This window comes from Mytilus galloprovincialis, chromosome 14 (assembly GCF_965363235.1).
Source record: "Mytilus galloprovincialis chromosome 14, xbMytGall1.hap1.1, whole genome shotgun sequence".
Taxonomy (NCBI): domain Eukaryota; kingdom Metazoa; phylum Mollusca; class Bivalvia; order Mytilida; family Mytilidae; genus Mytilus; species Mytilus galloprovincialis.
In genome coordinates, this window is record NC_134851.1 from 72,084,563 (window position 1) to 72,110,678 (window position 26,116).

The 26,116-nt window shown below is 32.8% G+C and overlaps 2 protein-coding genes across 2 annotated transcripts; one reads left to right on the forward strand and one right to left on the reverse strand.

Moving 5' to 3' along the window:
• Window positions 1–12,227: 12,227 nt before the first annotated feature.
• On the forward strand, window positions 12,228–19,588 carry LOC143058182 (nicotinamidase-like). Its single transcript, XM_076231645.1, has 6 exons — window positions 12,228–12,253; window positions 13,268–13,548; window positions 15,284–15,447; window positions 15,863–16,016; window positions 16,711–16,797; window positions 19,024–19,588. Exons 1-6 carry the CDS (start codon window positions 12,228–12,230, stop codon window positions 19,158–19,160), a joined length of 849 nt encoding a protein of 282 aa, XP_076087760.1. The 3' UTR covers window positions 19,161–19,588.
• Window positions 19,589–21,696: 2,108 nt separating this feature from the next.
• LOC143059021 (uncharacterized) lies at window positions 21,697–25,693 on the reverse strand. Its single transcript, XM_076232483.1, has 5 exons — window positions 25,326–25,693; window positions 25,035–25,120; window positions 24,369–24,460; window positions 23,337–23,446; window positions 21,697–22,689 (listed from the first exon to the last, which is right to left on the reverse strand). The coding sequence occupies exons 1-5, from the start codon at window positions 25,410–25,412 to the stop codon at window positions 22,357–22,359; spliced, it is 708 nt and encodes a 235-aa protein (XP_076088598.1). The 5' UTR covers window positions 25,413–25,693; the 3' UTR covers window positions 21,697–22,356.
• Window positions 25,694–26,116: the final 423 nt, after the last annotated feature.

Sequence of the window (26,116 nt, forward strand, 5' to 3'; positions counted from 1 at the left end):
CTGAATTTACCTTCATTACGAACGCTCAAAGCCAAACATTTGAAATCCAAGGATGTGTAAGTACCGAAGCCGTTGAAGAGCTATATGACAAAACATACCTAAAATAAATAGCCAAATTTATCTAAAGTCAGAGCATCATCGCCAGTTTCTAGATGTTAGATGTTAGTAAAGATATACGGAATCAGCATACGAAATGTATGCTGGTTGTTAAACACTCCTTTCCCTCATTTGATGAAAGAAATATTTATGTAAGCAAATAATAGTTATCTTTATCGCTAAAGTAATTTTAAGACACAAATACTTATCGCGTTACTGAATGAAAAAAAATATCAATCGGGAAAATATAGTCTAAAAAAACACGAATTATTTTTAAGGTGAAGCGACGTAATAGCACGCCTCTAGCGGAAGTTGAGATAACAAACGTTCGTCGTTAGTTACGCAAGTTATCTCCCTTACGCCAAGAGAGAAAAATGTTCAACTACTTCTTGTGGTCTATTATGTAGCCAACAAGCAAAGCTGTATCATAACCTCATAGAACGTTTCTGAATGACTCCAATTAAAAATGAAAGTATCATATTTTTTTGGCAGCCTTCAATTTAAACAGTTTTTTTTAATACGCGTAGGAGAAAGTAATACAATACGACTCATGTTTTTTATCAATAAAAAGTAAAACGCCTTACAACAAAATTATAAACAAATAAACATGTGACAAACCTCCTTCTATTGATAACGAATTGATTAATTAAAATAACGAGACCTGGATTGACCCAACAATATTGATTTATAAAACTGTAGTTTTGAAGTCAACACGCGCGTCTTTACGAATAATTTATAAAATAACATGCGAATTAAAAAGACGTTACATGGCATTTTCGTTTTTTCTGCACTTGAAATATAATGACATAATTTAAAGTAATGACTATTACATTCATCTGCCTTTTTTCAATAAAATAAATAGGTATATTCTATTCCGTCAGCAATTAGAACCAATTTGCAATTAAATGTAACGTTCATATCAAAATATTCATAAAGCCAAACATGTACAAAGTTGAAGAACATTGAGGATTCAAAATTCCAAAAAGTTGTGCCAAATACAGTTAAGGTAATCTATGCCTGGGATGAGAAAATTCTTAATGTTTCGAAAAATTCAAAGTTTTGTAAACAGGAAATTTTTGAAAATGACCCCATTATTGATATTCATGTTAACACAGAAGTGTTGACTACTGGGCTGATGATACCCTCGGGGACGAAAAGTCCACCAGCATTGGCATCGACCCAGTGGTGTAAATAGTTATCAAAGGTACCAGGATTATAATTAAGTACGGCAGAAGCGCGTTTCGCCTACATAAGACTCATTAGTGAAGCTCATATCAAAAAAAGTATAAAGCCAAACAAGTACAAAGTTGAAGAGCATTGAGGATCCAAAATTCCAAAAAGGTTGGGGCAAATACGGCTACAGTAATCTATGCCTGGGATTAAAAAATCCTTAGTTTTTTCGATAAATTTAAAGTTTTGTAAACAGGAAATTTATGAAAATGACCATATTATTGATATTCATGTCAACACAGAAGTGTTGACTACTGGGATAATGAAACCCTCGGAGACGAAAAGTCCACCAGCAGTGGCATCCATTCTTTTGTGTAATAGTTATCAAAGATACCAGGATTATAAATTAGTACGCCAAAAGTGCGTTTTGTCTACATAAGACTCATCAGTGACGCTCACATCAAAATAGGTATAGAGCCAAACAAGTAAAAAGTTTAAGAGCATTGAGGATCCAAAATTACAAAAATGTTGGGCTAAATACAGGTAAATAAATCTATGCCTGGGATAAGAAAATCCTTAGTTTTTAAGATAAATTCAAAGTTTGGTAAACAGGAAATTATGAAAATGACCACATTATTGATATTCATGTCAAAACAGAAATGTTGACTACTAGGCTAGTGATACCCCCGGGGACGAAATGTCCACCAGCATTGGCATCGACCCATATGTGTAAATAGTTATCAAAGGTACCAGGATTTAATTAAGTACGCCCGAAACGCGTTTTGTCTACATAAGACTCATTAGTGACGCTCATATAAAAAAAAAGTATAATGCCAAACAAGAACAAAGTTGAAGAGCATTGAAGATCTAAAATTCCAAAAAGGTTGGGCCAAATACGGCTTATGTAATCTATGCCTGGGATAAGAAAGTCCTTAGTTTTTACGATAAATTCAAAGTTTGGTGAACAGGAAATTTATGAAAATGACCACATTTCTGATATTCAGTTTTGACTACAGGGCTGGTGATACCCTCGGGGACGAAACTTCCACCAGCAGTGGCATCGACCTAGTGGTGTAAATAGTTATCAAAGGTACCAGGATTATAAATAAGTACGCCAGACGCGCGTTTCGTCTAATCTACATAAGACGCATCAGTGACAGTCATATCAAAAAGTTCATGAAGCCAAACAAGTACAAGGTTGAAGAGCATTGAGGATCAAAAATTTAATAAAGGTTGGGCCAAATACAGCTAAGGTAATATATGCCTGGGATAAGAAAATTCTTAGTTTTTACGAAAAATTCAAAGTTTGGTAAACAGGAAATTCATGAAAATGACCACATTATTGATATTCATGTCAAAACAGAAATGTTGACTACTTGGCTGGTGATACCATCGGGGACGAAACGTCCACCAGCAGTGAAATCGACCCAGTGGTGTAAATAATTATCAAAGGTACCAGGATTATAAATTAGTACGCCAGACGCCCGTTTTTCTAGTCTACATAAGACTCATCAGTGATGCTCATATCATAATGTTCATACAGCCAAACAAGTACAAAGTTGAAGAGCATTGCGGATCCAAAACTCCAAAAATGTTGGGCCAAATACGGCTAAGGTAATCTATGCCTGGGATAAGAAAATCCTTAGCTTTTACGACAAATACAAAGTTTTGTAAACAGGAGATTCATAAAAATAACCACATCATAGATATTCATGTCAACACAGAAGTGTTAACTATTGGGCTAGTGATACTAATGTAAACAAAACGCGCGTCTAGCGTATTAAATTATAATCCTGGTACTTTTGATAACGATTAAATCAACTCTACAGAAATACGTTTACATCTAAAAGTTTGCTACAACAGACTTTAAGGACCTTGATTTAACGTGAGGATCTTACACGCGGTCAGCTCTATTCTGTCACTAATTTCAAGATTTTACAACAAAAAATCATATTTTAGGTTTTTGACGTACTTTTACGTAACACACTTTAAAATTATAAAAAATGGTCATTGTTATCTCCCGTTGACCATTGAACTTGTAAACTAAACAAAAATCGTATATTTTGACGTACGTAATACACCTTAACTTGGTCGTTGTAAAATTGTGTTTGTCTCCCTTTCTCCATTTACTTCAAATCTATTTAAAGTAGCGTATTCCACGAGCAAGAGTTTACACTTGTCTAATATCTGAACATACAAAAATGCAAATGTTGTTCGCAGAAGACACAGATATATTTCACATGATATACAGTTAACACATTTTCCTATTTTCATACAAAATTAACTTATTTTTTTAACTAATTTGTGAATATGGCGTGCGGCGTGCAAAGAGTATACGGGATGATGAGTTTTTGATTATATTTATTCGAAAAAGGATTAAGTTGATCAAAGATTAAGGAAATTGTACAAATTCAGTAATTTAGGTAAATATGTACATGAAGGTTGCAATGTTTTTCTAATATTTAGGCAAATTAAAATACCTGTATTATTTGGGGGTTATTTAACTGATTAACCTTTAACATGAGTAAGGGCTTTTATAAATACATGTGAGAATGCCAAACATATTTTTGTTGTCTTATTGATGACTCAGCTTTTCTTTTTTTATAAATGAATGATCTGTGTCGTGTGTTCCATGATCTTTCTAGAAAAGCAGTTCGAGAACTTTTACTTGGAAAGTTCATAACGGCAAGTGCAAACAAAAAACATATCGTGGTGTGATAAATTTGCCATGCTCAGAATCCCTTGAAGGATGCAGATTCAAGAGTGTCAATAGGGGTGTTATGAACGGACGGACCGACGAACAGGCTGAGAGGGATCGACGGTACCATTGTGTAACTATTATCCTTCGCAACATCGCGGGGGAAAAATAATTACTCTAAAAAAAAAGTCGCGGAATGAGAAAATGTCGGTGTGTCGACTAAAAAAATCCAAGGCGACATGTTAGTATCCAAGGCGAGAAATTGATGAGCAGAATTCCATAAGTAATGACCCTGACATTTGTCATTTTAATTCTTTTCTTTTCGGAGTCATAATTTTTCTTTAAATTTTATAGATAATATTTCATTATTGTTAACGTTCAGTATATCTCTTTTCCTCGATGTATCTAACAATTTCTGTGTTTCAAGTCGTATAATCATGCGACAAACGTTTAAGTTCTTTATTTAACTTGATGCACTACAATGTTATCGTAATGACGACGTAAAACTTGTCACTAGTTACTAGAAACGGTCAAATGAACTAAAAATCTTAAACAAAAATATAGATTTCAGTTTTTAATCTTATTTTCAGACCACAGTCCTTGCTGTAATGTGTATCAGTTGAATCTGTTTAAATCTCACTCACCTACACGACTTGGTATGGAAAATGAAAAGGACTCTTCCAATCTTGATTTACCTAAAGAATTGTACTTTGAAAAATGATCTGAAAGGGTTTGAAATCTTTACAATTTTATCTTGTAACAACGAGAAAAAAACAATCGTGCATGGCCTTATTCTGCAACTGTAGGAACATCTTATTCTTAATCAAGATCATTTATAAATTCAGCCCTTCTCTTTAAAAGTCCAACACATAACTAAAAAGTAAAATCACAATAAAACTGAACTTAGAGGAAAATCAATTCGGAAAGTCCATAATCACATGGCAAAATAAAATAACAAAACGCATCAAAAACGAATGGACAAGTACTGTCATATTTCTGACTTGGTACAGGCATTTTCCAATGTAGAAAACTAAACTATACGTGAGAGTTAACCTTTACACTTGTCAACCTGTCGACTTTGCATTTATCGACTGTTCATCATGTCGACCTGTCGACCTGTCAACCTCTTAACCTTTATACTTGTGAACCTGTCAACCTATGCATTTATCGACGTTTAATCATGTCGACTTGTCAACCTGTCGACCTTAACACTTGTCAACCTTGTAGATATATCTAGTGTCAACTTGTAAACCTTGCTCAAGTCAAACTGTCGACCTGTTACTCTGTCGACTTTTGTACATATAATCCGATTTACCTTTCATTTTTGCTATGGAACTACAATACCGTATATCTTATTTGACCCCACCTTATGAGGTAGTTGAACCCCGTTCTGTCAGTTCGATAGAACGAGGATCATGCTGATCTATTTGCAAGTATTCTGGTATAGAGAGGTCGATAAATTCCTTCAGTCCCGAGAAGACGGAAGACAAATGAATATGAAAATATTAACTTTCAAATACCCAAAACTTTGTGGTAAACAAATTATTCTGTAAATGTGTTAGTCTTCAAATTGTACACATTTTACCTTCGTTCAGCTTAATAAGTGTCCATGTTTTTGATAAGGAAGCAACCCTTTTTATTTTTAGGGGAGGGGGTGCATGGATAAATTTGTTTTATTTCTCACTTTCTGTTCTAAGTTTTGATTGAGCCAATTTGTCCTAGCTTGCCAACATGATTTTTTCTATATTCGAATAATCTTGTTTTGCGGCCATTTTTTTTTATTCTGCCTTTTGATTTTGTAAATAATCTTCCAAAATTTGCTTCGCCATAAATTCGAAGGTTCTGTCTGTTTATTTCAAATTTTATATAGGCCCCTCTTAACTAGTTATGATTGTATAAAGAAGAACATTACGTTTAACGCATAACTGATTTAATTTGTCTTTAGGTCATCGATCATTTATTTTTTTTAGGGGGGGGGGGGGGGGGGGGATTTTGATGCGGAATTATTGTTTAAAAAATTATCTAATGGGTAAATGTAGACTTTTGTTTAACTCAAAGTGCTGGCCAACTGTAAAATCAATTTCATTCAGTCATAATCAGGATCAGACATTTCTTCATTGTAAATCCCCCCTACTGAAAATCGAATGGTCCGGGCTTGATACATGAATGTTATTTTAGAATTAAAACAATATTATAACTATCCGACTGAAAATTGAATGCTGAAACTGGCGAAGGGAGACAACCACAATTTATATTATGTCTTATAAGTCCGTATGCCTAATTTAATTGCGTGAACGTACGTAAGTTTCGTTTGAAACTTAAAATTCTCTAATAGGTGCTTTTTCACCTTAAATATCAATGAAATATCTGCTATGGGATAATTCAAAACTCTCTGATCTGTTCTATTTTGTTAAAATTGATTTGTGAGTCTATCCTTCTTTTGACATTATAAGAGTCATACAAAATCTAAAGGTTAAATGATATCAACACGTTTGACATTTCATGCGTCCAAAGCGCTTTTCCGGATTTACTTTTATCAAGAAGGCTAAATGCCGAATATTTGAAAGCCAATGATGTATAAAAACCGACATAGTTGAAGAGTCAATTTATGCTGACTTTTGGAAGCCGTGGATGTGGATTTTGTAAACTAATAAGTGTACAAAAAATATATTCCTTTATTACCGAAACTCCATTCAGCAAACATAATATCAAGTTCTGTTGAAGGAAAGGGATAAGGTATGCGTCACGTGCATGTGTAAAAACGACAAATAAAATAGTGTTTGATGTAGACTATATCAATTGCTAAATACTAACAGAAATGATAAGGATGAAAAGATGCAGAAAAAATTATCTTTCATTGCGTTTTATGTTTTAATACAAACATGCAGAAGTAAGATGGGAGACGGCTTTTTTACCCGATCTTAATAAAAAGAAATGAAGATAATATCTAAATTAACTTTTTTACACGTGCAGTACATTTATTTGCCAAGTTGCATTTTTTTCATTCAACTGATATGTAAAACACTATGACGTACATGGAACTTTTGTGTTAGTGTTTTAATAGATACATTATAACAAAGACGTTGTTTTGTTTGATCTTCATCACATTTTATTGTATAGACTACTGCAGTTTTAAAATAAAGAGTACAAAATAAAAAAATAACAGTTAAAAATTGAACTAATGAAAAGTGAACTTCGACATGTTCAAGGAAAATTCAAACCGGAAAATTCCTAATTATGATATTTTAACAGTCATGGTTTTTTTTTTAGTTCGTATGGATCATTTATTAGGGGGAATGCATATCAAAACTCAATGGATTTCAATTAGTTGTGCCAGTTTAATACAACTTATAATATATCTTGGATATCTCAGATAGTTAGAACGACCAAATCAGACGATGTCACATGTTAACCTAGTTTTACGTCTGCTTTTAGAGTAATTTGATACTTTACCAAAGAAGGCAACTATGTATTAGACTGTATAAATGTTGCAATTACTATCAATATTTTGAACACATATTTATCTAAAAATCAGTTCTTGACCCTTCCTGATAGTAGATTTGAAATCAAATACAGGATCTAGGGAAAACACGGGGACAATAAAAGGTATACAAAAAAACAACAAAAGAGTTGTACAGGCCAAATCAAGGAAACCAGGCATTTTTCGAAGAACGACACGCATCTCCAAACAAAGTAGCTGCACAAACACCACGTTAAAACTACGGAAACGGGAGAGCTGCCTACACTAAAAATCAAAATCCGAAAACACAAATTAAACAAAATAAAGACGAGTACGCTGTACGGAGAATCACCATAACCAAGGAAACTGATGAGTATTACCGATAAAAAGTCAGGCCAAAGAAACGAGAAAGCTTAAAACATGTTAAATCAAAGAAACGAGGAAGCTTTACAACATGTCAAATCAATGAAACGAGGAAGCTTGATAACATGTCAAATCAAAGAACCGAGGAAGGATGACTACATGTCAAATCAAAGAAACGAGAATTCTTGACAACATGTCAAATCAAATAAACGAGAATTCTTGACAACGTGTCAAATCAAATAAACGAGGAAGCTTTACAACATGTCAAATCAAAGAAACGAGGAAGCTTGGCAATATGACAAATTGAAGAATAAGGAAGCTTGACAACATGTCAAATCAAAGAAACGAGAAACCTTGACAACATGTCAAATTAAAGAAACAAGGTAGCTTGACAACATGTCATATCAAAGAAACGAAGAAGCTTGACAATATGATAAATGAAAGAATCAGGAACCTTGACAACATGTCAAATCAAAGAAACAAGGAATCTTGACAACATGTCAAATCTAGGAATAAAGAAGCTTGATAACATGTCAAATCAAAGAAACGAGGAAGCTTGACAACTTGTCACATCAAAGAAACAAGGAAGTTTGACAAAAAGTCAAATCAAAGAAACGAGGAAGCTTGACAAAATGTCAAATCAAAGAAACGAGGAAGCATAACAACAAGTCAAATGAAAAAAAAAACGAGGACACTGAGCTGACAAACAGTTAAAGATAAGTTCACCAAAGAAAGTTAAATACAAAACGATACAAAAAGACTATCATGAATGTCAATGATAATTTACTGGATAAGGGATATGAACTGGGTGATCAATAATCTTTAAAATAACTGTTCAGTAGCAAACGTCTTAACAAGTTACCGTGTTTTCAACACTTGAAATAACCATATGCGATAGTGATTTATATTTAAATATAAGATATACACGATGAAGTACAAATATATAGGCTGAAGGAAATTAAATTAAAGTAGATTTATGTTAGAATAACTTACCGATGTCTGAATGATCATTTTCTCTTCAGGAAATAGATTTACTAAGACATTCTTTTGGAAAAATCAACAAATCTTCCTCATGACGCTATTAAATGTAATGTGTCTACAAGGACGATAATTTGTCACACACACATTAACACACTTCAGTAAATCTGAATAGTTCAGTAGTTGAAGCTGGTGGAATATATGTGTTGTATTTACAAGAAATGATTCGATAAACGATTTTATCTATCCACTCGTGATCGATACAGCTAAATTTTATGATTTTAAACGAAGGATTCAATGTGAAATATCTCTTTCAAACTTGGTGATATATCATTTTACGATATCTGGTAAAATATGTTCCCTTTGATAAACTGTATATAGGAAATATTAATCTTTTTCTTCTTTCAGTGATATCGAAAACGATTTACTCTGTTTATGTACTATCATCATGCATGCACATCTTTTTCATAATATAGATTTAGAGAAAAACAAAACAAATGAGATCGAACTAAATACAATGGGATCATAATGAAAATGATTAACCGTATGAAGACAGTATAAATTGGTTCAAATTTGGGAGTGGCTTTTGACAGAATGAACTGTGAGAAATGACTCACCAAAGTAATGTGAGAACAGATAAAATGAATCAAACATATTGCTTGACAACTAATACTTCTTATTCTATTTATAACTGTCGATACATACTTTTCAAGTATTCACTATTGGCACGAGAATTTAAAACGATGAGTTATTGATTTTCAGATTTTCATACCAGATAATTTTTTGTTTTGTGATACAGTTACTAGGAATTTGTCGTCAATGTATATAAGGAATCAAAGTGTTAGTTGAACGATAACTGTTCTATGTTTTTATTTAATGCTGCTGGTTGTACAGTGTAATCGTCATTTTACTTTTTGAACATGATTAATGTGTTTTATACTGCACTCGTTCTATTTGAGCAGTCAAAATGCGTTGACTGTATATTTCTATGTCATATACAGTCACTGACCCGATATCACTTTTCCTCATGAATATTTAAATGGAAAATGCCGAAATAATATTTAATTATTCATACGACCTCTTCAACCTGTTCTTGTTTCCAATGCATACAACGACGCGTGGATCGACTAAACCTTGTTTCTTTTGCAATTATTGGGAAAACATATTTCATTTGTTAATATTTTTTGTTTGCAACCTATAAATTATTATGTTTCATGCTTATGGTTGCTATTTTTAAAAGTCCAGAATCAAACGATTTCGTTCACCGTCGAGTGTGAGTTTCAACAGGTAAATATGTACATTTCATTGTGTTGTATATTTCTCCGCGAGCATGATATGAGGCCTTTTTAAAGGGGATTTTCCCCAATATTTAAATCCAATAAATAACCTTAACGCATTAAACAACCATTGAAAAGGTTGTTTTAGATTGCAGTATAAAGACAATAATAGTGCATTGACTTGACATATCAACGATATAAGGATTCGGCCCGAAACGGGGAAATAGCTCGGCACAGCCTCGCATTTCCCCGTTTCTAAGCCTCATCCTTATATCGTTGATATGTCAAGTCAATGCACTATTATTGTCTATATGCAAGTACTTGGTATACATGTACTTCACAAATTAGTCCATATTTAAAAATTCAATGGTTGTGCTGATTTCTATTTTCATGCACGATTGTTGTTATTTATTATATCTTTTCAGGTAAGATATTGATTGTACTTGTTTGATGACAGGCAATGCATTAGCTGTAGTTGTGCGATTACAGACATACCATGTGTTACACTTGTTACATTTCAAGCAAGATATTGATTGTACTTGTTTGGTGACAGGCAATACATTTAGTCCAGTCAGATTTTTGACAAAATTGCTCACATTGTGGTAAAAGCATGAAATTTGGCATAGTAGTAGCCAAGTCAGGAGCCTCTGGCCTTTGTTAGTCTTGTATTATTTTAATTTTAGTTTCTTGTGTACAATTTGGAAATTAGTATGGCGTTCATTATCACTGAACTAGTATATATATTTGTTTAGGGGCCAGCTGAAGGACGCCTCCGGGTGCGGGAATTTCTCGCTACATTGTAGACCTGTTGGTGACCTTCTGCTGTTGTTTTTTATTTGGTCGGGTTGTTGTCTCTTTGACACATTCCCCATTTCCATTCTCAATTTTATGTCATGGACAACATTTTAAGCTATGGACCCAATCTGAAAATCGAAATTGGCGGAAGAGGCGGCCATTTTAAAATGGCGGCCGTTTGATCTCAATAGATTAATAATAGAAAATCATGAAAATGATATTAGAGAAGACATTGACATGCAATCTGGTTGTTAGAATAACAGTGCTGAATCCAATTGTCTTGTAGAACAATTTTTTTGAAAATATTACCCATATTGAATGGCGGCCATTTTGAAAAATCTTTTTTTTTTTTTAAGCCAAAATATTAATTTTTCGATATAATAATAAAATGCATTGTGGAAGATATATACAAATGTATATAAACAGGACAAAAAGCTAGCCTATCCCCCTCCCCCGAGTTATTCTTCTGTTTTGTAGCGGGTACAAAAGCATTAAAACGCGGACACGAAAAGGATCATAAAATGAACTATTACTCTTAAAGCAATATTCGTGCAACCGCTTGTTCAACATAGAATAACAGGAGAATTTTATTTTATACGAAGAAATAAAGCAAGAAAATATTTGTATACCTGTCGTTTATAATTCTTGGCTGATTACTACATAATTTGTTTTGTTGATATTGTTCATTTGAAACACCTTTCAAAAACCTTAATTGCAGACATAATGAATTTTATATCATACAAGTAATGTTATAAAAACATCAACTGCTCAAATGTTCTAAATTGACGTTAACAATATCTAACAATAGATGAAATGTACATGTACAAGTTTTGTCAAACCACACTCTATCACATTGTCCTCCACATTAACATAGAGTAGTACAACTTAATACTGCCTTTACACATTTACAATTCCTTAGTATCCGTGTTCACTTTACTTATAAGTTAAGCGCTTGCTGCAGGAAATTATTATATAGTCATTTGATATGTTCATCACAATTGACAAGGACTGTCATCTGAGGACTTGATACATATTGATTTTTTGGTAGCCATCTTGAATGATGGCCATTTTGAAAACATGAATTTCTTATATATCATTATTCGCTAATCTTATTAATTCACTGTTTGCATTCATACTTTTTTTACTAATTTATATTGGATATTCACAAAGAGGTCAGATAAGGCATGCACATGTTCACAAAATTAAGATATCAGTATCAAAATTTCTGTTACTTACACGTTTGCCTAAGTAACTTTTTAAAACAGAAATTACGTATATATTATATAATTTATGACCGAAAGTTTTTTTTTGGAAAAGATCAAAATTGTAGATTTCGAAAACACTGGAACTAGATATAAGAAAAACATAATGGGCAATTAGACTGGAAGTAATGTGTGAAACGACAAGAGAGGACATGTAAGGGTTAGCAATGCCAGGCAGATACAAACAGAACAGTCATAGACATTTGAGCTGGCAATCACTCTTTTGATGCAAGCATACGAAGATGTTGGGTCTTGAATTGGTTTTCCTTTCGCTCAATTCGAAACAGTTGAATGAGGGCTATGGAACTGCAGAAGCACTCCAGAATCACAAGGCATATTGGCACAAACCATGTCAAACAAATTTTCAGACCTCAAAATATTTCATCAGGGAAAGGGAAAACTTACTTCTGATGATGAAGATAAGTTGCCAATTGAAATGACTCAATAAGTAACCAGACACTGTAAAGTGGAACTGGATCAAAAAGAACAATGACTGCAATATATTTTTTTCTGTGGTGATGTATCTAAAGATCTCCATGATACATCGACATTTTCAAATCGACAAAAATAGGGCATTACTGTGAACTTGTACTACAAGACATATTCCCTCAGCCAAAGTAAGAGCTGGAGATGTCAAATCACTAGTATCATGCAGTCCGTTTCTGTGTGTGTGTGTGTGTGTGTTACATTTTGATGTTGTGTCGTTGTTCTCCTCTTATATTTAATGCGTTTCCCTCAGTTTTAGTTTGTTCCCTTGATTTTGTTTTTTGTCCATAGATTTATGAGTTTTGAACAGCGGTATACTACTGTTGCCTTCAAAATACTTTTATGATTTAATTTTTCATAAAAATTGATATCTCACAAAACATGCATGTTTTATCCATCGCATTTTTGCGCATGTCCCAAATAAGAAACCTCTGCCAATGTTGGTCTTCTATATTCGTTTTTAAATTTTGGTTCATTTGTTTTGGAGTTTGAGTGACCTCCTTTTTCGCTGAACTTGTACACTTTCTTAGTTTAGGGGGCCAGCTAAAACCCACATCCGGATACGACATTTCTGGCTGTGTTGAAGACCCATTGATGTCCTTTGACTGTGTTCTGGTATTTTGTCGGGTTGATTTCCCTAGCACATATTCCCCATTCTCAATTTAATTTGATATATATGCAGGTTATCGACAATAACATTCATCTTGCTGTTGGATTTAACATGTACGAGACAGATAGCATTATTGATTATTGATGTCCAAAACTGTTTCTTACCTGGTGGAAGTCTAGCGGTAACCGAAGGAGATCAGGTGATACCAGTAATAAACAATATCCGGTCTGAATATAAAGAAGACATTTCATTGGTGGTTTTATCACAAGACTGGCATTGCAGTGACCACATATCGTTTGCATCTCAGCATAAAGGTGCCGGTCAAGTCATTCAGCTTTCGTATGATAAATCAGGTAACAATAAAAAAAATCTTACTGTTAAAGAGGGGCGAAAGATACTAAATATACATTCAAACTCATAAGCCGAAAATAAACTCAAAACCACATTGCCAAAACAGAAAAAGACCAACAAATAGATAATGGTAGACAATACACAACATAAAAACATAAGACTGATCAACACGAATCCCGGGAAAAAATGGGGGCGATCTCAGGTGCACTTAAAGACTCCCATTTTAAATTTCAGTATCATAATTTGTAAGCAGTATTTTCGGATATCACAATAATTACTCTTGCTTTTTTGCGACGTACGACAATGGGAATAATAAACACGTAGAAATTTCTGAATTGAATTCTATAATATTTTAACGAAATATGTTTGACAATATCTAAAAAGATAAGTCCATAGACGATTCAGTATAACACGTAAAATGTGTTTTTCCTACAAACAAACAACTCTTTATGTTGTTATGGTGATACATGTACATAACACTATCGGGAGCTGACTCTGTAAATATCAGCTTGACATTTTAATCACATTCTATATATGGAAATACTAATACAATTGAGGATAGAAATGGGACATGTGTCAAAGAGACAACAACCCGACCACAGAACAGACAACAACAAAAGGTCACAAATAGGTCTTCAATGCAGCGATAAATTTCCGCACCAGGAGGCGTCCTTTACCTGGCCCCTAAACAAATATATAGACCAGTTTAGTGATAATGGACGTCATACTTAACCCCAAATTATCACAAAAAAACTAAAAGTAAAAATAATCCAAGACTAACAAAAAGGCCAGAGGCTCATGGCTTGGGTCGGACGCAAAAATGCAGCGGAGTTGAACATGTTGATGAGATCCCAACCCTCCCCCTATACCTCTAGCTAATATCGAAAAGTAAACGCATAACAATACGCACATTAACAGTCAGTTCAAGAGAAGCCCGAGGCCGATGTCAGAATATTTAACAAAAGAAAATAAACAAAATGAAAATAATACATAAATAACAACAGATAACTACCAGTTACATTTGGGTCTTTACTGATTTGAGTCATAAGTTGTAACTAATAGCAATACAAAAACAGGTCTACAATAATTGATGCACAGTTAGTCCCAATTGGAATTCAGATAAACTGAGGATATACGGAATCTCCAAAGCGAACAAAGATGTAATCTAGTAAACAATCAAGAGCAGATATAGTATCAAAGCATGTCCAACTGTCATAGTTGTTTTGTGTATTGCTACTTAAACATTACCTAAAAGAGTTTGAACATATGTATTCACATTCTGACTTTTTAAATGCCTGTTTACTCGCGTAGTGGTATTTCATTAGGTGTGTGAATTTGTTTTAATCAGAATGTGAGGCAATGTGGTATACAGGGTAGAAAAATCAAAACTTTGTACAGATTCAAAATCAACAATATAAGCATGCAATTTATCAAATACTTCCAACGACTTTTTGACACTATAAAAGTAATGAATTCCACTATTTCAAAGGCCTTATTTGAACAATTTATTATTAAGTTTTTCAAAAATCAAATGAGTGTTTGTCAAACTTCTATATATCAAGTGAATGCATCCAAGTGAATGAATCGTTAGTGAAGTGAAGTGTAATTGTCTGGCTGGACTGTTGTTCGTAACTAAATCTTTCTTTGTTTTAGTGCCAATTCGTTGTTTTGTTTCCTCCAGCATGTGATTTCAGATTGCCATTTGAGTAATTCATATTTATTTATATATTGAATTAGGTTCCCTATGTGATGAAAAAAACAGCTGCACTGAAGTGGCATACAATCTTACACAGCACCTGTGGCCAGACCATTGTGTTATAAACACTCCATCAGCTAACTTTTCACACAACTTGACTCATGAGCCATCCGACCTTGTTGTAAGAAAAGGATATAACTGCAAGGTAAGTACTTAATAAGTTGCCCGTTGGTTCATCCTTACCAAATACCTTAAAATCACGTTTATAGGAACGAGAATATTTGAACAATCGGAATGTACCGTATCTGCAAAGTAAATGAAATCATTTGTTAATAACTAGTACTTCTACATTACAATAATTGTATGCTTCAACATAAATATGTTATAAACAGGTCGCATTCAACATCAGTTTTCAATATACATATACATATGTAGTTAGGAGACGAAAAATTCAGAACTTTGTTTTACCTTTTATGTTGATGTCTTTTAAGTATCTCGTTTTTATGGTCAGACACGAACACAACAAACACAGCAAGTGAAACAATAAATATTAAAGAGAAAGATAGAAACAAATACCAAACACGAAACATTCTACATCTGTTTTTCTTGTGTTACTTTAGGTAGATTCTTATTCTGCGTTTTACGACAATGGCGGTTTCCGTCATACGGAATTGCATGATAAACTCCAGGAAGACGGAATAGATGCTTTAATCATAACAGGACTGGCACGTGATTACTGTGTTTACTATACAGCAATGGATGCTAGAAAACTGGGTGTGTGTGATTTTTGTTTCTGATTATTGTACGGATAAAGGGACGAAAGAGAATAAAACGAAATGTCCATCGTTTCTGAAATGTTGTTAACTCCGAGGAAAATTCAATCGGAAAATCCCTTATCAAATGACAAAACCAACCAAAAACCAATGGACAACAACTGTCATATTCCTGACTTGGTACAGTCATTTTCAAATGTAGAAAATGGTGGATTGAGCCTGGTTTTATAGCGCCAACCTCTCACTTGTACGACAGTCTCATCCGATTCCGTTATATTTACAACGATGTGTGAAAAAAACAGACATAATAAATAAAATAGTCAAAATATGGGTACAGCAGTCATCACTGTGTTACAATTTTAAAAGAAACAATTTTACAAATTTACAAAAAAGGACAAAATCATCTATCAAATTAAAAAAACATTTATTGCTTCGCGTGTCTAAATGTAAGCTCGTTAATAGAAATGTTTTGTATGTTCCACTGAGATTCTTCAATTATTTAGGAGGTTTTAGATTACCGTACATTAATTTTTTTTGTTTGAATTATTTTACATTTGTCATTTTGGGACCTTAATTATCAATACTATGCAGTATTAGGTTTGATGGTATTTGAAGTCCATGCTGTGCCCTTTAGTTATAAATTGTGATGTTACTTAGTAGTTTATTCGAATGTGCATGTTTTCTGTCATCTGCAGGATATGAAACATACGTTGTTTTAGATGCGACAAGACCAGTTACCAAGAAAACCGGAGATTCTGCAGTAGCTGATATGAAAATTAAAGGTAACATAAAATGCTAACCAAGATTTGATAAATGCTTTATGTGTTGAATATATATTGTATTTGTTTAGGGTACAGCTGAAGGACGTTTCTGGGTGCTGGAATTTCTCGCTGCATTAAAGACATATTGGTCACCTTCTGCTGTTTTTGTTCTGTTATCGGGTTGTAGTCTCTTTGACACATTCCCAATTTCCATTCTCAATCTTATATCTTCTAGGGAATGCACCGGTTCTAAAATACCATTGCATGTGCCTTATCGGATAATTAAAGACAACAGTAGTATACCGATGTTTGAAAGTCGTCAATCGATTGAGAGAAAGAAGGTCCGGGTTATAAACTAAAACTGAGGGAAACACACCAGGATTGAAATTTTGTATTTTCGCCAGACACGTGCGTTTCGTTTACAAAACTATCAGTGACGCTCAAATCCCCAAAAATAAAAAATAAAGCAAAACAAAGTACGAAATTGAAGCACATTTAGGACCAAAAGTTTTGCCAAATACAGATCAAGCAATCTATTCCTATAGAGATAATCACAGTGCATTGTACCTTTTTGTGGTCCTTGGAGTGAGCTAACTGAATATGTATGGTTGAGTGATCGGAGGATATTCTTAACGAATCGATTTTATTACATATGGTCCATTTATGGACATTATATTTTCTGGTCAGTGCGTCCGTTCGTCCGTCTGGCCTTCAGGTTAAAGTGTTGGTTAAAGTTTTTGGTCGAGGTAGTTTTTGATGAAGTTGAAGTGCAATCAACTTGAAACTTAGTACAAATGTTCCCTATGATATGATATTTCTACTTTTAATGCCAAATTAGAGATTTTTTCGTCATTTTCTCGGTCCACTGACCATAAAAAAATGATAACGCGGATGGGGCGTCCGTGTACTGGGGACACATTCTTGTTCTTTCTGTTCTATTATTGTATAATGTTAAAAAAAAAAACATTTTGGCGAAGACGACTCACTTACAAACATAAGAGAGTGCGACATGACTATATTTTTAATATTTGAATGAATTCAGAGAAAGGAAAACAGAAAGTACCAAACATATAAGGCACAAAAAACAACTACATCCTACTTTATTTTCTATTCTTTATATTTTAGCACTTCGTTATTCACTACTCTGTATTTCATTTTCGTCGATTATTCTCTATTTTCTATTCTGTTAATTTTCCCAGTCCCTCTTATATAAATAAATAATTGTGTTAATCTTTTTCTTTAGATCTGCAGTGGAATTTTTAAGCCTTTTTGACCTGATTTTGAAAGTGTTCGTTCTTATGTTGTACTTTTTTTACCACTGTCCCAGGTTTGGGGGAAGGTTGGAATCCAGCTTACATGTTTAACTCCGCAACATTATGTATGTATGTGTCTGTACCAAGTCAGGAGCCTGTAATACAGTGGTTGTCGTTTGTTTATGTGTTACATATTTATTTTTCGTTCATTTTTAGTACATAAATTAGACCGTTAGTTTTCACGTTTAAATTGCTTTACATTGTCATTTCGGGGCCTTTTAAAAGCTGATTATGCGGTATGGCCTTGCACATGGTTGAAGTGCGAACGGTGACCTTTAGTTGTTAACTTCTGTGTCATTTTTGTCTATTGTGGAGAGTTGTCCCATTGGCAGTCATACCACATCTCCCTATTTTTATTTATTTACAGCAGCCCTTGTTCTGATATCGATGACACACTCTTTAAACATGGCCAAACATTATTTCTTTAAGAAACCAGCACTATAAGCAAGTGACTACACTAAATAAAATGTCTCAATAAGAGCACCCAAAGTTTGTACTTGCTTTGGAAAAAGTTATCTACCATCAGTAAGGAACGACCATATAATTTTAAAGGGAGAAGAGTTATGGTTTTTCTTTGTAAAAAAAAGTGTGATTCACAATTTGATATAAAAAAAAGTGATCTGGTCTAGCAGATGACAAAACCAATTCTGCATGGAAACTTAGTCAATACCTTTTTGTGTTTAACTCTGAAAAAAAAAAATGAAAAAAAAATGTTCTGAGAAAAAAATGTACACCCCTTGAAATGAAATGGTTGCTCCCTTAACATTATGTTTGATCAATTAAGTTGTTATGACGTTGAAAATGTGTAAGAATCGATGTTTTTTTTTGTTGTTTCTCTCTTTCTGAATGACTGGTATGCTTTGATTTTTTTACTAGAGTAACATTGTTAAATTCATTTATTTATTAAACTATGTATCATATGTTTATGTTTCAGGTATTCAGATAATCGAATCACCCGATGTAGCTGGGGTAATTGCACAGCTGACCAGTGATGCGAAATGTTTAAATTCAACGTCTATATTGATGATTTCCATAATTCTATGTTTATTTAAGTGTTTGATAGGCATGTAGTGAGTTTTCTATTTTTTTTATGTAGTAAATTGTCAAATTTAAAGCCTTCATAAACTTATTTCAAATCAACATTGACCCGGGAACGGACAACGTTTTTGACATAAACCCGGACCATTAATTGTCTTGTCTACTCATACATTTGTGACGTATAATAAAGTCTGAGTAGAAGCTACAAAGTTGAAAAATTCATGTTTACCACTGTAAATCTTGTAGCAAAAGAACTTGGTTTGATGGTCGCAAATTATGTTTGCGACGGGTCTCTGATTGATGCCGTCGGAGCTTAACATACAATAGTGGTTTCTCAATTTTCAAAAAACTGACAGAAAACACAGTCTAATCATTTATTTAAAATCTTTCAAATCATCAATTAAGAATTGATGTCATGAAAATTTGTGACTTTATCCAAATAAAATAAACGATACAAACGATGTTGCATTATAATATGGCAATTATATAAACAAGTGAGATCATTGATGTCAGTCACACCATTTACATCAAGATCACCGCCTTTGATTCAAAACAAGTACTATATATATATTGTTTTGATTTCAATTGAAAAAAAACTTTTGATAAAGTGAAAGAACGAAAACACGGAACTAAAAACAAGTAAGGGAACGTTTCTGATCAAATGGTAAAAACCAAAAGATCAAACACATAAAATAAAGCAAAACAACGTTCACATTCCTGAAAATGTTGTAACAATCCAAGTGTTATAGATAGCTAAACATATCACTATAATAAATGTTTATACCTTAAAAACACAGAAACCTTACGACAAAAACAAATATCAACAGGAGGTTGTCTAAACGATAAAATATTAAAATTAATTATCTATGTACCTCTTGATTTCTAAGGTCACATAATTTAACATTTCACGCAGACATAGATAAACACAAAAGAAAAACGTAAGCAGTACATTGATAAAATTCAAAGCAATAGTATGGGAACATACAAATTATAGAATAGTCATATATTTCCATTTTAAAAATAACACCAGTTAGATTTTTTTGCAACGGCTGCATATAATTTGTTCGAAACAAGTTGGTTGTCTGTAAAAGCTTGATCCGGTGTCACAATTTCTGGTGCAATATCCCCTAAACAGCTGTGCGAAAAACCATGATGTTCAAAATTTAGATGCATGATTATTATCAAAATGTAGCGAGTACAACTTTAAAATATAGTTTTACTTTAGATAGTGCTATTTTCAATTTATAGACGTATATCAATGTTTTTTTTTTCATTCAGAGAATGAGAATATTTTCTAACATATTAAGTCGAAGCGCACATGTGTTACTTTAACGTTTTTGTTTCCAATAGGGATTGGTAAACATTTACAGTGTAAAGGTTAAGTCATAAGATGCACTGCATGAAATGATGCATTTATTAGAAAATTATATCCATATAAAAGCTAATATATATTTAAAATTTCAAAATATATCATTAGTATAATCCATTTGAAAATATCTTATTTACACCGTATTTACTTTAAGTTTAATATAACCAATAAACTTTTAAGAATAAACCCAATTTACATATATTTTTAAAGTTGTATAAATCTAAAATTTATTTTCTTTTAAATTGCAGTAAACCTATTTAAATGAGAAATTTAAATTAGGGAAAATTTAAGTAAATTTAATAAAATTAGAAATTTAAAGCAGAACAAATGTCTTTATTTTTCTGATTTAAACCATTTACTGTGAATTAAATTTCTAGTTTACAAATGCAATAATGAAAATAAACTTATTATATACTAAATTAAATATTGTTAAATTTTCGTAAATTTGAAAATTATTCATATGTTATTGCCAGTAAATTTAATATTTAATATCAATTTATTACCCGCAATAAACTGTTTCAAATGTTCTAAGTAACTTCTTACTTCCTTTTTTGTTTGTTTGTTTGTTTGTTCGTTTGTTGTTTTTTTTACGATTGTTATAAGCGTTTAAAAGGGGAAGGGGTGTGTGCAAATATGTTGATAGTTTGATGATTTACAAATCTACAAGATTCACAATTAACAAGAGTGTTTGTATTTTTATAAAGATGGTTAAGTGAGACTTAGGCCATAACCTCTTGCACAAATTTGCTGTACTATATGGCTGTAAAAGTTTCAAGCTTCAGGTGTATCTTGACTTGCTAAACGCCTTTATGTCATTTATCGTTTTTTGTTCAGGAATGAGGTAAAAAAGAAAAAAAAAGAGTTGCATTTTGCGTCACATGTTGTAAACGTTAAAAAAAGACACCGACACTTTGACTCAGCAAAAGGTAATTCGATCAATCAGTAATCAGAAGACTCTGGACTATGAATCTTAGAAAAGACTGCACTGAGAACATTTTCAAATCAAACAATTAGAATCACGAAATTGCAACGATAAACACCAAAATCGAGCAGCACACCTATATCAAAGTTCCGATACTCAAGAAGTACATTTTGCAATATAAAACTCTGAAATTATATTTTTCTTATTTACACAAGAAGCCCCGGAACAAGCTATTTACAAGTATAAATAATAAAGTAAATACATTTTATGTGGTCATATTCTTTATTATACACATTCAAATGGCTACATGTTTGAAGAAGTGTTACATATTTGGCATCCCATTCTGATCAAACCTTATTTTGATAAATATAAATCTAAACAAACTGAAAACGTGTTCATTATATTTCTATATTCATTTTTTACATTAAATTTATGATTTCTTTTTTTCGGGAAGTCAGCGTATTTATAAAAACCATAAAAATAAATGTAATGAATTTTGTGAATTGATTAATAGTTTTAGTGGACAAAAATGATAAGACAAAACAAATGAATAACACATCATAATCAATGACATACACATGCTACATTTCATTTAAAAATAAACATGTACATTATTGAAAGAATAGATCCAAGCGAACAAAATTTTACAAAAAATAAACAATTGTGTACACAAGTGAAAATATGTTTGTGTGCAGCGCGTGTGTGTCAATCCGCCGCTTCCCTTTCCCACCAAGCATATCAAATGGTTTTACGTTAAGGGTGAATGACCCGTGGTTCTTTTCATGTTTAGCTGAAACTGAATATAAACACAATTTAATAAAATGAAACGAGACGGCAACATAAGTTCAAATTAATTCGTCGTAATAAGTTAAACAAGACCATGTATGCATGTCAAAATGTTTATTAGTACATGTACATGTATCTGAAATGACTGATGGTCAAAACTCCATATCACCTAAGCCAAACATCCACTCCAGTCCCTTGGGCTTTTTGGGACACGGTCTATCTGAAGGCTCCCCGACTGTTCTTTTGGATTTTAATCTCTTCCCCTGAGCATTTAACATACGATCGTATTTTCTATCCAAACGCTGTATCAGCTGTTTAAACTCTGTCGACACCCACGACAGAGGACGTGTAACGAAGATAGAATCGTCCTCAGAATCGGAATCTTCTGAGGACATGGTTTCAATCTCCAATGCTTTCATGAACCTTTCCTCCTCCTTTGGATCAATTTTTCTTTCTTTTAGGGTTCTTCTTCGGTTGATAAGTTTCTGAAAAACGATACATATGTACAGTATACCTTAAATGTTAAACTCAGAAGATGGTGAAATGAAAATTTAAGTAAATACCACTTGATGTATAATTTGGATTATTTCCCTTGCATCACTATCAACAAACGAAATTGAAATCGCTATAAATAACGAATTATTAAGTATTGGTACCTTGTACAGTTGTTTTCGTATATAGCATAGGCGTATCATCGGGGACACTTAACTCGGATTAAATTAAACAGTGTGATTTTAGGGTAAAATGGGTCCCCCTCTTTTACAGATTTTAAACAAGGCGCTCTCCTTTTATTCAGAAAAATCCGGACCCGTCTCTGAGTAAGCGATTTGTTAAAATGGTAATTTTCTCATTTACAAAAAAAAATTTACCTATGAAAACCGTGAATTACCCATAATATACGGAAATGATACATGAACCTTCAAATCTCTTAATCAAACTGCCTACAACAAATTGATTACGTTTAATTCATTTGAACTCATCAAAAGCATCAAACATCTCCTTACTGTTATATAAGTTTCAATGTGTCTTTAATCAATCTTTATTGAAATTCCTATCTTAAGAATAATTATCGCCGATGTTTATTCCTTATCCAGATGACTAAAACTGTCTCAAGTGTTTATTTAGTACATACCCTGTGTTTTCGGCCATAGAGAACCATTTTTCTATTATGTTCTTCCTTTTTCCCTGTTAACTCCATTATCTCCTTCTGTTTAACAGAATTGAAATACGTTTCAATCCCACCTGCAGAAAAAAAAGAACTATGTGAAAATATCAAACCTAAAATTAATACTTCAGTGTCAAAGCCTACATGAAATAATAAAAAAAAACAGAATAACGCCGCGAACACCAGTACAGTTTGAATTAAAGGTCCATACATGTTACGCATTGATAAACAAACTGAGGAGGGTTGGGATCCCGCCAATATTTCAGGAGCCAGTGATTCATTGGTTTTCGTTTGTGTATATGTTACATTTTTGTTTTTCGTTCATTTTCTGTACGTAAATTAGGCTGTTAGTTTTCTCGTTTGAATTGTTATACATTGTCATTTCGAGGCCTTTTATAGCTGATTATGCGGTATGGGCTTTGCTCATTGTTTAAGTCCGTACGGTAAGCTATAGTTGTTAATATCTGTGTAATTTTGGTCTCTAGTGGAAAGTTGTCTCATTTGCATTACCACATCTTCTTTTTTATATAAAAAGTTAAAAGTTGAGGGATTTTAGAGCATGTGTATTCTGTTGCCATAGTTAAGCGTCCTTAAGTTCAAAGGACACAAACCGAAACTATACCGACTACGTCGGAAAAAAAGCGATGTAGTAATGACAATTAATCACTTAGGGTAAAGAAAGAAATCGGATACTGTCGTAAATTGACCGCCATTTGATATTCACGGAGGAATTTGGGGATGATCGAATCATTCTTTTCACTTTTTACTAAGCGTGTTTATTTGATTTTGTTTTTGTTGTTTTGTTTGTTTTGGTGTTTGGTTGGATTTTTTTTTTTGGGGGGGGGGGGGTTCGTTTGAAAAAAGTAATTCCCAATCCACCATACAATCATAACTTTAGGAAACAAGTGATAAAACGCATTGGATAGGTAACTTTGATCGTCTATAACGACTGTTACAAAATATTATAAGTATAAGTGCTGCAGCTATAGATGTACTTACACCTGATCACGCCCTCTTCAACAGTTTGATGCTGACCCTTCACATAGATCAAAATCGCCTCTGTCATTGCTTTATTTTCTTCAGAATTGCATCTTTGAATATAAGAATATGTTCATCATCAATTTCCTTATTTTGAAATTAAACTCATATAGTTCGTTTATTGATACTTTAAACATACTTGTAACAGAAAGAAAAAATGGGACTAGCCTTCCTTGTCCTTTATATTAAAAAAAAAGAATTGTCACTATAAATGTAGGTGCATTTACGTTGCATACAAGGGACACTTAATTAAAAGGCGGACTATACAGTTCATAAAAGGCAGAAACGTTTTGATTTGATAACAAAATATTTGAAAAAAAAAAAAAAAAATAGCATCCATCCGTACATTGCTATACTTTTGTTTGGCAACATATAGGTACAGCGACTCCTTGGACGCAATAGAACGACCATAATTCACATCATTGAATGGGGAATCGGATGGTATATGATTGCTTTAATTTTTAATAAATATGCCGCGTTAAGTCTAAGCCAGCAATTTCTCTGTTTTCTATAAGGAGTGTGCTCTTCCGTCCCACTGCCCAAGCAAGTTCTTAAAGGGTCTTCAGATGTCAAAGTCATCTCGGACTAGGTATTCGATTGCTGTTTTAAGATACATGTTATACTCACTTAAGTACTGTACCGGCTGCAGTTTTTGTGGTCCACTTTAACCCATTTGCTCTCTTATTATGTTTAAATCCGTCACGTACAGATTGCTGTAAAAAGTTTAAAGTAAACATTATTATATTTCGAATGATGAGTAATGTATAAAAAAAGATGAAAACAAGTATGTTAATTGATTACACTGTATCATCATGACTGTATGCATACATGTATATTGATAACTGAATATTTGATTGGTTAAGGCTACTAGTTTATTCCAAGTGACATTAAATAAAACAACAGTAAGAAATGAAATACCTTTATATATGCAGGCACGTGAATCTCATTTTTACTTTTATTCAGCTGCTTTCCATTTTCTGGTCTTTTTTCCAAAGTTTTTAACATGGAAAGGCATTCTCCAACAAGAGCATTTTGTTTGACAAACTGTTCTTGGAGAAATGTCCTTTGATTGTCAAATAACTTCTCAAGTGTCTGAAAATACAAATATGTTGATATATTTAAACTTTCATTGGTATTATTAATAATTCACCAATCATGTGTCAATTTATAGTATTGCACCGTGGATTAGACTTGAACATAAATATGATGATTGAAAGTTATTGAAAAAAAGAATAGCATGAGATCTTAAAAATAACCATGTACATAACCCTATTGCCTACAAAACTTAAGTATAAATTGCGTTTTTTTAGTTTGTTTGAAATACTGTCAATTTTAATTTCGTACAAGAAGAGATAATTCATATGACAATATGCACTTCGCTTTTTTTCATACAGGGCAAACAAACTGTGGCTGTGCAGTTAATATATAATTCTTATTTTTTTTGAAAAAATTATCAATTAAATGTGCGACATAACCTTGTTAAATATAATATATGAAGAGGTTATATTTAAAATTGAACGTGTAATGCCTTCAAATAAAAGAAATAGATTTTCTCCAGCTTAGTTTCCTTTTAGCGAAAGACCTTTATGTATATATATATATTGGCGTTTATACTAGCACTTAAGATAATACATTTTTAATCTCCAGGTTGTACGTACCCAACACCTTGACTAATATAAATATTAATTTGGCTCGTTAAATTTTCTTAA

Excerpts from the sequence above, each read along its gene's own strand:
- LOC143059021 (XM_076232483.1), bottom strand. The coding sequence starts at position 25,412 with ATGTTAAAAACTTTGGAAAAAAGACCAGAAAATGGAAAGCAGCTGAAT. Across the intron at positions 24,461-25,034 it reads GCAGCCGGTACAGTACTTAA|ATGCAATTCTGAAGAAAATA; the intron begins GTGAGTATAACA and ends TTATATTCAAAG. Across the intron at positions 22,690-23,336 it reads TCTATGGCCGAAAACACAGG|AAACTTATCAACCGAAGAAG; the intron begins GTATGTACTAAA and ends ATCGTTTTTCAG.
- LOC143058182 (XM_076231645.1), top strand. The coding sequence starts at position 12,228 with ATGTGTGAAACGACAAGAGAGGACAT. Across the intron at positions 13,549-15,283 it reads GCTTTCGTATGATAAATCAG|GTTCCCTATGTGATGAAAAA; the intron begins GTAACAATAAAA and ends ATATTGAATTAG. Across the intron at positions 16,017-16,710 it reads AATGGATGCTAGAAAACTGG|GATATGAAACATACGTTGTT; the intron begins GTGTGTGTGATT and ends TGTCATCTGCAG.